Consider the following 12,748-nt stretch of genomic DNA (forward strand, 5'->3'; position numbering starts at 1 on the left):
TTCTTTGATATACATGTACTAGTATTAATTACTAGTATTAATTACCCACCCCCTCCAAACTATCCAGCCCAAAATACTTGTTAAACTCGCCATTAAGTGTAAAATATCAATAAGGCACGGCCCAATGAGTTGTTTACAATACACCTGAGGGAAGCTGGGCCTAGTTCGATCACCAACCATAGTAGTTGTCCGGTTGACTTCCGAAACTTAATTGCGCATGCCTATAGCTAGCTTGTTTCCGAACCTTCAGTGCGCATGTCTACTTACTAACGTTTAACCATTCTGTAAGCATAGATTGCTGTATTGATATACTAGATATGTGCAATAACACCTTTTCCGGTTTCGACCATAGGCATTTTGATCGTACTATGGTGTAACTCTAGTTACTATAATTGATGATCGAACTATGCCCTGAATGAAATAGGTTAATAATAAACGTTATTAATAGACTTTCGATTCCGACCCTAATTTCTGTTATGCATACATGTAGTTTCTCGCATTTGACAGATTGCCCACCTTAGTATTCCGTTTCTGATTTTTGTCGTTAGCAATCACTCTACCGGTTGGGGTAGCCTGTTGGCTCGGGTTCGATGCTGGCGCTGGCCATACTTATTATTATGATGTTACACTTTTAGGTAATACTTTTTCCTTCGCCAAGCGTTTGCCATAGGGTCTGTAAGTCTCGTCATGTGATTGCCGAGATTTAGCGAGATTATTAACTTCCGGGTACATCAACATCTCAGATTGCACTGTGTAGAGAGTGGTATACATAGATATAGCGTTATCAATCGATTGTGTGGAGGTTCTAACGAGATAAACATGGGAATTGAACCATTAGTGGAGTCGTCGAGGATTCTTTGCTTCGTGTTTGACGAATTACGTGTAATAACCGCCAGTGTACAAGCATCGACGAGGGTACGTCTTGCAGATAAAGAGCAGGTTGGTAAAAGCGTAATCTATGAGCTAGAGAGATGTACGATACGTTTTTATATTCTCAAATCATTCCAATTGAAAATATATTAACACTTAAAAATAAAAACGGATTATGCATAAAACTTGCTTTGTGTTTATACGAACGTACTGGGGAGATCGGAAGGGGGGGGGGGGGTGAACAACGATACTACATGTACGTACCTGCAGTGTACAGTTGTATATGCAATAAACAAAGCGCATTAAATGTGCCTATCTATATCAGTTACATCACAGATTGGTTAAGATTGTTTAATATTTGAAAATTATTCTATAGATATGTCTTGAATCTGAGGATAAAGGTGTTGTGCATTATGCAGTCATCATTAATGTGGATGTATGATGTCAGTGTGCCCATACTGGGGCAGTATAAGTGTCGATCTTCATATGGCAGCAAATTTTCAAAGGCAGGTACACAATTTAAAGATAAAAATACTGTCAATACATGTTTGGATCTATATCTATTATGATTATAATAATTATAAGTTTATATGTTGTAAACTTTCTTTCTTTTTAGAAATTTCTTTCTTTATAAACTGTCTTGCTGTTATGCCCTCTGGGCCCAAATTGGAATAAACTTATCTTATCTGTACCCAAAGTAAGTAATAAATGAGTTCGAACTGCGAAGATAAAATTTTTACATGTAGATATATTGGAAATTTTCAGATATAAGAAGGCAAATAAAACTACTCAATGTAAAATACGCCAGTAGTTGGATAAAACATCCAAAGTCGGCACAGTCAAAGGTCACAGCAACAATGGAGGAATTAAATGCATCCTCATTCCGCAGGGCAACGGGCCATTTTCAGCAACCCCTGAAATTCTTAATTGAGGCTAAGTGCCCATTTTCAGCTCGAACAATGACAATTAAAGAGGCCTGTGCAAATGTTGGGATTTCCCTCTTGTTAAGTCAGCATTATAGATTGAACAATTATGTGTATGGTACCTAATACATGTACATTAGCTGTACATATATGTATTCATATATATTATTATATGGATGTATCCAAGTTTATTATAACTTTAAAGTAACATTTTATGAATGAAATACAAATACTACTTAGGCTTCATTGTGATATTGAACTGCTAATGTTCTTTATAAACTTTACTTGCATCAAGTTTTGAATACTGCAGTACATCTATGTCAAAAGAAGTATGCATATTGCACTATAATACTTTCACCACTAATCAGAGCACTTGTAAATCATGTATATTTTATCAAGACATGTAATGACATTTGCCATTTTAGAATGTGATGCAAGGGATGGTTCGCTGCACCTCAAAACAAAATATGAATATTGGCATCAGATTCAATGACAACAACACCTGAAAGACACCCAATGCTGTGATTTGCTAGTGTGGATTCCTAGTGACACTCAAATAATTCACATTGACAAAGATGCATTATGGTCAACTTTTTAAGCGTGATAGAGTTTAATTATAATAATGAAGTATTTTTGCAGTCTAAAACACACACACATAACCACATTTACATATACTTTATTATGATATCAGTGGTGCATCTATCAAAGTCATCTAATTACATGTATATTTATTGAATAAACATTATAGACAGAGTTTTTCTTATTTTAGATGAACCAAAATATGTATAGACACAGTGTCCAGCTTTACAAAAATCATAAAATTACATGCATTTACTAAATACAATGGATTTTACTTCTTTTTTAATAATGCAGATTTGAAAACCTTCAGAATGAGAACAAAAGGCTTTTATGTTTGATTGTATATTGTTTAACGTCCCTCTCGAGAATATTTCATTCTGATGGAGACGTTCCAAAAGGCTTTATATTCATATGAATATAAAAGGCTTTATATTTATACAAATATGTAGAAAAGTTATATTGCATATACAATGTATATGGTATTCATTACTTTTAACTTTAAAAATTCAATGTGGCAGGTATGTGCAGATTTAAAGTATATATATATATATATATATATATATATATATATATACATATATATATATATATATATATATATATATATATATATATGCAATTAATCTAATAAGTTTGTAGGATTTATCTGCAATCTCCTTCAAAAGGGGAACCTACAAAATCACATGGGCCACACAAAGCTGAAATATTTCGTCAGATCAATATCTATACTATGATAGAATATGGCTAAGGAATTTTTAAAAAAAAAATATTCTCTCATTTTCCCATTCAACATGGATTCTGCATCTGGAAATTTTATAGCAAAGTTGTGCATCCTCTTTTGAGAAGTGGGATTTATTTGTAAGAAAGAATGGGATATCAAGTGTCATGTCATTTGGAAGTTTGTCAAATATACAAAATCCTTTCTCCGCCTGGAATATATCACCAACTTGCAACTTCTCTAAAATGCCACAAAGGTTCACAATTGCCAAATCAGATTTGTATCCAGCATACAGATTGGAAATGAGCTGCATTAGGTGTAATACACATTAAAGTATTTTCTTTGTGGCGATTCTTGTAATTACTGTAAGCGAAAGACTGGCTATTCATATCAATTTGGTAATATTAGGTCACTTCTGTTGCATCCATTGCAATCTTCAATTCTTCTGACTTCGATATTTCAGTTGAATGGACACTCCCAACAGTGTCCATGATCCCTTCAAACAAAATTTCATGAATATATGAAAAATATCCACAGAAAATGGTGTATACAGCAACATTTATACCCCCAAAAATTACTAGGTAATTGCGCTGACCTGTGAAATTGATAACTAGTCAGTGTATAGAAAGTGCATTGTTCATTTTTCCTTAAAGAACCGCTAAAACATACCTTTCCAGAGTCTTTCAATTATGATGTTCCCAATTGTCAAGGATGGTTTCCTTTAATTAAGCAGGTATATTTCTCACTGCAAGTTTACAACATCCTAGTCTTCAAGGGAAGCTGTAAGAACAAAAACAATACCATTATAGAATTTGGTGTGCATATAAATTTAGATAACACTGAAATGAGAATGAAGAAAATACAGAAAAACCACCTGACACTAAACTTAACAACCGTTGTAACTTTCTGGTTTGATGTACTAGTATCTGGTATTGACAATACTTGTATCGTACACTGTACCTTTTTAAATGTTGAGGGTTTGATGCTGTATACTCGTGATCATGTAGATGCACTTCATTGTTGTCTGGTACAGATATATTGGTAGCAGTATCAACTTCGGTTCCTACATGTACGTTTGAAGCAGATACCTCTGCTTCAGCAGGTTTCGTAACTTTGTATCTATGAAAAAAGTAATATGCCATAAGTTGCTGTTTTTATTGACTTAAAGTGGCTCACTACACAACAAATTTAAGTTGTAGTTTCTGAAATAAGCACAGAATATGAGTGTTACAATCATTCTTATCAAGGTCATGTGTCACTTTATATAATTATACAATAAAGATATATGCCAGTTCTTTTGAAACACAATACAAAATTTAATCATGCAGGAGCCTATATAAAGGCAAGTAGTATCAAGGGTGTCCAGTCAACCCTTTCCCCTTTTCCTATCAAGGTGATTTTTTCTATATTGATACAATAAATTAGTGTCCCTTTCCCTTTTCAAGCAGAAGGGAATTATGTAGTTAAAGATGTTGAAATCAATAACGAAGAAAAACTTACCCCCCCCCCCCCCCCCCCCCCCATTTATGAAATTGTGGTACATGTAATTTTTTTCCATTATTTTATTTTTATCAGTTCGTCTGTCAAAATCTTTTGTAGGCCTACTTCCCCTCTGAAATATCTAAACAACACGTCCAGTATATTCTGTCAGTTTATACACACGTGTGTTAATTTCACATGATTATTCGTTGAATTATGATAATATTACGTACCTACATCTTTGTATCCACCGCTTCCTTACTGTAGCATCGACTAGGAACCTAAATAAACTACATGGCAGAGTTTTCCCAGTCTCGTGTATCCAGCCGATCGCTTAACAATACACCAAATTACATATTAGCACCGAATTTCTGTTACGACTGTATATATTCCACACATTGTTGTACCCGGAAGTAGTAAAACCGAAAGTGAAACCAAACGAGACTTACAGACCCTACTAGTAGTGAAAGTCACGGGAATTTCAAATATGACATTTAAAAAGGACGATCCACGAAAGTCGTTGGCATGCTAAAAATATCCTCTCATTCCTACAGCCCTGAGAAACATACATAAATGAAAATTTGTGGCACTTCACCAACAATTGGTGACGTCTCTACATGCGTGTAAAATTCTCAAAATGGACGAAATAAAATATGCAAACAAATATGTAATCACTGTATATTCCTATTTTCAGTACAAAAATTGTAATTTACTAAGAAGAAAAAAACCATCTCGTAATTACCAGAATTTGGTTCACTTGGTTTCACCTTGGGTTCTGAATCAAAGACACCAAAACATGCTTCGACAATGGATTCGCTGGCGTGGATATAAAAATTGAAGTGGTATTCATGATTTTCAATATCCTCCATTTTAACTCCAGACTTTTGATAAAGTTCTTGTAGCTGCTTATACACCAAATTGTGGCGATCCAACTCTGTCGGTCCATATTCAAAAGTAACTTCGTATTTCTTTATGCTGTAACACATCAACAGAATAACGAAAACTAAGTTCCTTACATTGATTACCAAAATTAAAGAAATTTTCTAAAACGTATTACAAATACATGGCATGATGGAGAGGTGAGCGTTAGTTTCTAAAACATTCACATCGAATTGTAATGTCATTTTGTGTTGATCGAGCGAAATGAGTGTCTTGTCATCATTCCTTTCCACAGATGCAATGAAGTGGTTTATAAAACAGAGTTATGTCTCAAATTATTTTCTACTACACAAAACAGAATACAAATTACTTTAATTTCTTTTGATTTAATTCAATGAAACGTAATATTATTTTATATGATTTGAAAAATAATTATGAAGAAAATATCACTTTAATTTATATGGCGTGGAATGAATAATGTCATAGCAACAAAATGGAAACACAGGATTGAGCCAAATGCATCATGACACCATTCCCAGGATATCATATTGTGCAATTTAAAAATCATATAGAGTTTAACAAGTGAATTATATTTTTAGGAATAATGAACAAATTTAGTTCTAAATATTTTTGGACAATCCGTAGGAGTTTTATTTAGTGTTATTTTCAGAAGCCTGGTGCCATTGTGTGGTGATTTTCTTACTGTACATGGTTTCCACATGACAAAGGACGATCATTAATTTCAGTTGATATTTGAAAGGTCGCTCCATTCGTACGAGGGAAATCCGACTGTGGTCTACGCTGGTCTTCGCATTTTTCGTAGCAAAGCGGTTTACGCTGCTCTGTTCGTTGTACGTTGCCAAGTGGTATATTCTGTCCTTTGTGTGGTATGTGGCCAATTCCATTTAAAGATACATCAACTTCTACCATCGTCTACATCAAAGTTATAGAAATGAAACTAAATGTCATATCTGCTGTGGAAATGACAATTACAAGGAATGTTTGGGTTTTTTACAATATGATCCTCAGTTTCCACTATTAACAAGAAGCAACACATTGTGACCGAGGATCTTATTGATCCGATAAAATACATACTGTAGTCTCGTTTAAAATCAGCACTGTGCAAGTTCTATGGGTGTTTAGATGCATTTATTTGCAAATACATGTCGTTAGGTCGTATGTTGTCTGACGTCTTTCATACCAATCGCTAGGCCGTTCTTCACATACTTCTATTTACTTATGGATTACGTCGTTTATCTAATTAAAATAGAGTGTTATCGACGAAAGCGGCCGATCATCTCGGGGACGATTACTCTGTTACTCCTCCTAGGCACCTGATTCCGCTTCCGGTCTTTCCATGTGTTTGTTTGCCCTGCTCTTAATTTTCATATTCTTTAAAGGGGCATGGTCATGATTTGGTGAGAAAATTATTTAGATACTGAATTAAGTATATGATAGTGTTTAATACTTATAACAACAAACCTACATCTCAATAACTGACGCAAAGGTAGGAGTTATGAGCTCTTATCCTTAGACGAATTTGACTCCACATTATTTGTCGAAATGCGCATCTGGTGCATTAAAATTGGTACCGTATAAATTTTACATTGGTCACTGTTCGTTATCTTCGAATTCACAAACACGATTTCATAAATCCATTTATTCATAAATGATCTATTTCTATAACAAAAACTATCAATTTCAATACATCAAAAACTATAATCATGCCCCTAAAAGGATTGATCACTGTTCGTTACCGTCACCTTTTTCATACGGACAATCCATCAATCATGTGATCTAATCCGCCCAGGGCATTATACATGGATATGCGTACCTAGAGAGAGAGAGAGGGGGGGGGGTATTTTAATAGATGTTTTATAACTGTACTCTTTGTCTCGAGTTTTTCCTATGGCTTGGTAACCATATCTTGGATAGTGTATTTACCTTTGATCTTATGACTTACTAGCTAATTAAATGGTTGTCTGTTTGAGTTTTATTTACTTATTGGTGGAAATTCTTTAATTTCAATAATGTGTTTCAAGTTTTACGTCGCTTCAAAAATCGTTCACTCATATAAAGATTTCATTAGCTTCAGTTGGCGTGTCACAGATTTCGACTGAAGATGGGCACTATGGACCATTCAATACTTGAGGTTTTTTCTCATGCCAACCATGATAGAAGATCTCATATTTTAAGGTATCATTTAAAATCTTCTAATGTAGAGTCCTTAACGAAAACCCGGTTGCCATGAATGTACTTATTTTAATTACTAAAATTTCCTGGCACACTGATTTTGACTACGGATAACTCCGTTTACCTGATCAAGATATAGGGCTCATGGCGGGTGCGACCGGTCGACAGAGGATGCTTACTCCTACTAGGCACCTGATCCCACCCCTGGTGTGTCCAGGGGTCCGTGTTTGCCCAACTATCTATTTTGTATTGCTTATAGGAGTTATGAGATTGATCACTGTTCATTATCTTCACCTTTCATCTGTCAGAGTCGTGGCTTGCACTCACGACCATTAGATTACAAAGTGAGCGATCTATCGCTAAACTGCCGCTTTTTTATCATATCCTCCGTTGACCAACGGACCTTTTCTTCAAAAGGGGAATAGGGGGATAGAAATAGCACAACGAGATGGTCATAATCAAAATAAACAAATTCTAAATTAATTTGAATTAAACCCAACTATTATAAAATACCGTGGAATCATTCAAGTCCAGGTGGGTCTATTTTCGCAAATACCCAACGAATTTCAAACCAAAACAAAAAACACAAAATATTTAAACCATAATCTCAAAATAACATCCCAGCAAAAATCTCAATAATCCATGGAAAATTGATTCCCAGGAATTTGAATTAATTCAAATGATTCCGCACTATGTGACAGATTTCTTATAAAGACGATAATTGACAATGCGTACCTGTTTCGTCAATCACGCTTCCCCTCTTCTAAATGGTAGTTATTAATGGTAATGTTTGAATATATACTGGTATATCGATTCAGCTTACATTACTCTGCGAAAAGGCAGGAGGATCGTGACCTGCGATATAAAGAATCAATGGAGAATACACTTACACTCCTTTAAAAGAATATTCTACCATGATAATTTGAGTCACTTAAAATATTTACAAAAGCTTCTGACAACTCTGCAGGAGACATTTAATCCATTCAATGTCTTAGCGACGGATGAATAAATATCTTAATGTGAAATGACACAACTGCTTATTTGTTTGGTGACCTGCAATAGGTCACCTGAGTTTACTCAAGTGATCTAACACACACACACAGAGAGAGAGAGAGAGAGAGAGAGAGAGAAAACGCGCGAAAAACAGATCCAAGGTAAGCATAAAAAACCATAACATTCCGTTTTGAAAAAGTAAAGAAAACATTGTATAGATTTGTGGGTCATGTAAAAGCATACACGCATATAGAAAAGTTTTTTCTCACAAGTTGCAAGTATAACTGTAAAGGGGGAAGTTCAGCACACCAAATTCCATAATAAAGCTAGTCCCCACAACCGTTGATTCGAGGGCTAGGTCCTCACTCGACGCAACACCATTATAGATTTAAAGATATACACGAACATGTATTCTTTAAAAGATCAAAACCTTTAAATCCGATAGTGCACTTTAACAATTTTACTATTACATATTGTTGAATTAAAACATTCGTTAAAAAGCAGCGCACACTATCAAGACTCTTTTCTTCGTTAATAATTTACACCTCATTTTCTATTTGTAAATCGAAAAACATGTTATTCAAAGTGTACATAGTATTATAATATGCATAATACAATCCAATCACAATGATTTCCATGTTACGTCACAATTTACGTCATGTTGCTCCAGCATAAATAATTAATTCATATACAAAATCTTCTATATTTTACTCTGTATCACAATAATGGAAATTGTTATTGACATCTTTCTACTTGCTAATACATGTATATACATTACTTGTAAGTAAATTATGAATTAAATTGTTATTGAAAATTGAACTCTTCCACGGATTTATTATATATCTTCTTTACTTTTTCTTCATAGATTTTCTCCCATATATTACAAGATGAAAGATCAAATTTTCTTGATTGTTTCAGTTTTGTTGTATCAATGGTTTTAGTGGCTTATTTGATATCAAGATATGTTAGAAAAACAGATTTTTTCTCGGAGATATCTTGTAATTTCCATGAAAGTATAATGTTGTGTTGGTATTTGCATTTCTATATGTTTGAGACAAATTAACCTCTTAAATTCAAAGAACTTATAAGACAAGATATTTTTTAAAATAAATACTTTTCAACATATACTCACAGTTTTTCCAAACACCAAGTGTCTTTTTATTTCCGCAATAGATCTGAAGCCATGTGTGTTAAACATACTCATATCTTTACAATTTTGTGTTTATTTTACACCAGGAAGGAATGAATAGTGGTTTTGCTTTATAGCATGTATTTTGTTAAACTATGTATTTTTAAAGATAAAAGCTGTTGGTACTACATTTATATTGATTTCACATTCGTTGAATGCACATATTACTCCCTTGTGAATGAATTGAATGTAATTATTTCAATAGAACAGAACGATAACACGTATTGACAGTCTTTGTCATGGCTTACTTAATAAAATATACACGTATTTCCAATTCAACGACAATGTTCATATCAATACAAACCATCAGTATGCATATCAAATACACTCTGTAATGAAATGCATGATGTACAATGACTCTTGGATAGTTATGTTGTAGCATCAATAGTGCATGCATGTTTGAGTCATTCACTCAATATTTTCAATCAATTAATCAATATTTCAATCCACCAATGTGTCAATCAATCAATATATTAATCAACATTTCAATACACCAATGTGTCAATCAATCAATAATTCACTGAATATTTTCAATCAATCAATATTTCAATCCAGCAATGTGTCAATCAATCAATATATCAATCAATCATTTCAATCTATCAATATCAATCAATCATTCAATGTCAATAAGCCCAATTATTGGCCACGGACCTGGAATGAAACAAAATATGTGGCAGGCTTAGCAAAATTCGGCCATATGTCTTCATGTCTGTATAAGAAATGTTTACGTACATGAAGACATCCGTCACGAGCGGGCAACATTTTGCTCGAGCCATGACAGGGAGACTGCTTATCAAATAGCCGTGTGGTTAAGGAAATATTCTAGCGTTGCTTTGGACAATGCTGAACAATCCATCCCGGATGATGTTTAAAAACATAACTTGAGCAATATCAGACAAATGCATACCGTGTCTGTAAAATTTGGAAGAGCATTGTTGAAGACCTGGGTATTTTATGTATTCGCCATTGTGTGGTGTGAAAGACCTGGTTATTTTATGTATTCGCCATTGTGTGGTGTTAGGAATGGAGCTAAAGATTTGATAATTCTCTTACGTGCGTTGTCTGTTGCAATATTTGAGAACATATGTGTATAGTAACGCCTGGGGAAAATCTGGGACGATATGAACCGAGTTTGTGAAAGAAAAAATTGTAAATAGACAATAGTTAATCTAGCCAATGGCGTTGTACCAATAGTGTTATCCCCCCTCCCAATGAATTAATATCGCATCAGGCTTGCCCCGTTTTGTAACAATAGTTTTAACCTTTGTATCCACCTCCTTCCACACCATACCACTCTTACCGTACAAAAAAAGAAAGAATACTGTGTTGTAGTGGATCCATATGCGGGTTTTCGAATTGTTTTTCTGCGTGGCGGGCAGCATAATGAATAATGGAAGAGGCAATTAATGATCCAGACAGTAGTGCGGCAAACTACAAACTTGGGTATTCAATTAGAATACGAAATATTACAGGTATACTTAAAAAATAGGAATTAAATGAGTCACATCTCAATCTGCCTCTAGCCTTAATTTCGTGTTGGGGGTCTAGACCGATGAATTCAATAGATCTGTGCAATAATGTTGATATTTAGTGAGCGGTTTGACATTAAGGTGGCAGTAAAATGGGCCACGTGATTGGTCTAATGGACAAAAAGTTGTGCAAGTGCTTGAACAATGAATCTGCTTGTGAGTTGAGTAAAATGTGCAACGTAGAAACCCTATTGCATTGATGTTTTTGAGCCAGTTATAAACAACGAAATATGTACATCGCCTATTGATACGTCATTATACAATAGTGTAGGAGCGGCATGACTAGCAACAACCCGAAACAATGCAAAATATGCCAACTGAAATGCGGTGGAAAACATGGCGGCTTCGTATGAGCTTGAACAAACTGCTGGTAGGATAGCTATTAACTGGTTCAGTATACGAAGAGTGATATGGAAACGGGCATGCTTTACTGGGTTGAGCCTATGGAATCCCTCTACCATTTAGCATACTATGAATGTTTTTGTGTTGTCAATACCACCCTCTAACTGATTTTTTTTTAACTAATGCCACTTAGGTAACACCTAGCCGTTGAAAACGATACTTAGGTGGCAATTAAGAAAGCAATATAGTTGATAAACTGGTCAACTGGTGGGGGCCAACATAGCTGGAATTTATATTTGGTACGAAAGTTTGAAAAGAGATTATGCCTATTTAATAAGTTGATGCCGTGTGGTTTAAGGCATGGGCCTTTAAAGTGATAATCGCAACACTTGAGGTCAATGAATCCATAATTCACTCAATATTTTGAATCAAACAATGAATATTTGAATGCACCAATGTGTCTGCGATTTTTGACTGATTGGATGGGTTACCTGGTAGGAAACCTAGGATTGCATATACATGAGCCGTAACTAGGCATGAATGGAACCAAAGGAGATAGAGGGATGTTTTTAGCCTGAACTGCCTATCGTACTCGAGCCGGTTAGAATTAGTGTTACAACCATGTGCGATGCTAATGGCATGAATATATTTTAAGATACCCTGGATGTCAGAAGGGTGCCTAACTAGATATATACTTGGGTTCGACAACTAATTGACCTTGTATGATTGAAAGTTTGTGCATATCATGGTTGTTGGATCAGAAGTTTAGACAAATTGACATATTGCTTTACCCAAATTTTATCTTTGATGGCTTGAGGAATGTTAATGCTTGTAATAACAAGAGATGTTTGTAAAACATATATGCCCCCCCCCCCCCTATGGTGCAAAATTGAAAACGGAGATATATATGCCTAATTTGATTGATAGTAGCATCACCAATTCTAAATATTGAGCAGACAATATCTTCCAATGTCAGGAGTGGATTGACCAAGTAACCTAAAAATCAATGGGGGTCATCTACTATTTATGCTGTACCAGTGTACCAGATTTGGTG

The 12,748-nt window shown here is 34.7% G+C and overlaps 1 protein-coding gene and 1 long non-coding RNA gene across 5 annotated transcripts in view; one reads left to right on the plus strand and one right to left on the minus strand.

Moving 5' to 3' along the window:
- Window positions 1-12,748, minus strand: part of LOC130054703 (uncharacterized) — a 33,381-nt gene that overhangs the window by 7,313 nt on the left and 13,320 nt on the right. Inside the window, exons 1-4 of one of the 3 annotated variants that reach the window (XM_056165230.1) lie at window positions 9,767-9,853; window positions 8,377-8,496; window positions 6,152-6,381; window positions 5,312-5,544 (exon numbers count right to left, since the gene is read on the minus strand). In XM_056165230.1, the coding sequence (XP_056021205.1) occupies window positions 5,312-5,544; window positions 6,152-6,378 (460 nt within the window). In that variant the 5' untranslated portion in view covers window positions 6,379-6,381; window positions 8,377-8,496; window positions 9,767-9,853. Of the gene's footprint in view, window positions 1-5,311; window positions 5,545-6,151; window positions 6,382-8,376; window positions 8,497-9,766; window positions 10,035-12,748 lie in introns of those variants that run through there. The other 2 variants (XM_056165229.1, XM_056165228.1) reach the window with 2 other exon arrangements.
- Window positions 589-2,546, plus strand: LOC130054704 (uncharacterized). 2 transcript variants are annotated; one of them, XR_008803018.1, is made up of 3 exons: window positions 589-939; window positions 1,247-1,878; window positions 2,219-2,546. It is a non-coding gene; the product is annotated as an uncharacterized LOC130054704 (long non-coding RNA). The 2 variants fall into 2 exon arrangements; XR_008803017.1 differs by having other exon boundaries at window positions 1,247-1,873.

The sequence above is a fragment of the Ostrea edulis genome, chromosome 5 (assembly GCF_947568905.1).
Source record: "Ostrea edulis chromosome 5, xbOstEdul1.1, whole genome shotgun sequence".
NCBI classification, from domain to species: domain Eukaryota; kingdom Metazoa; phylum Mollusca; class Bivalvia; order Ostreida; family Ostreidae; genus Ostrea; species Ostrea edulis.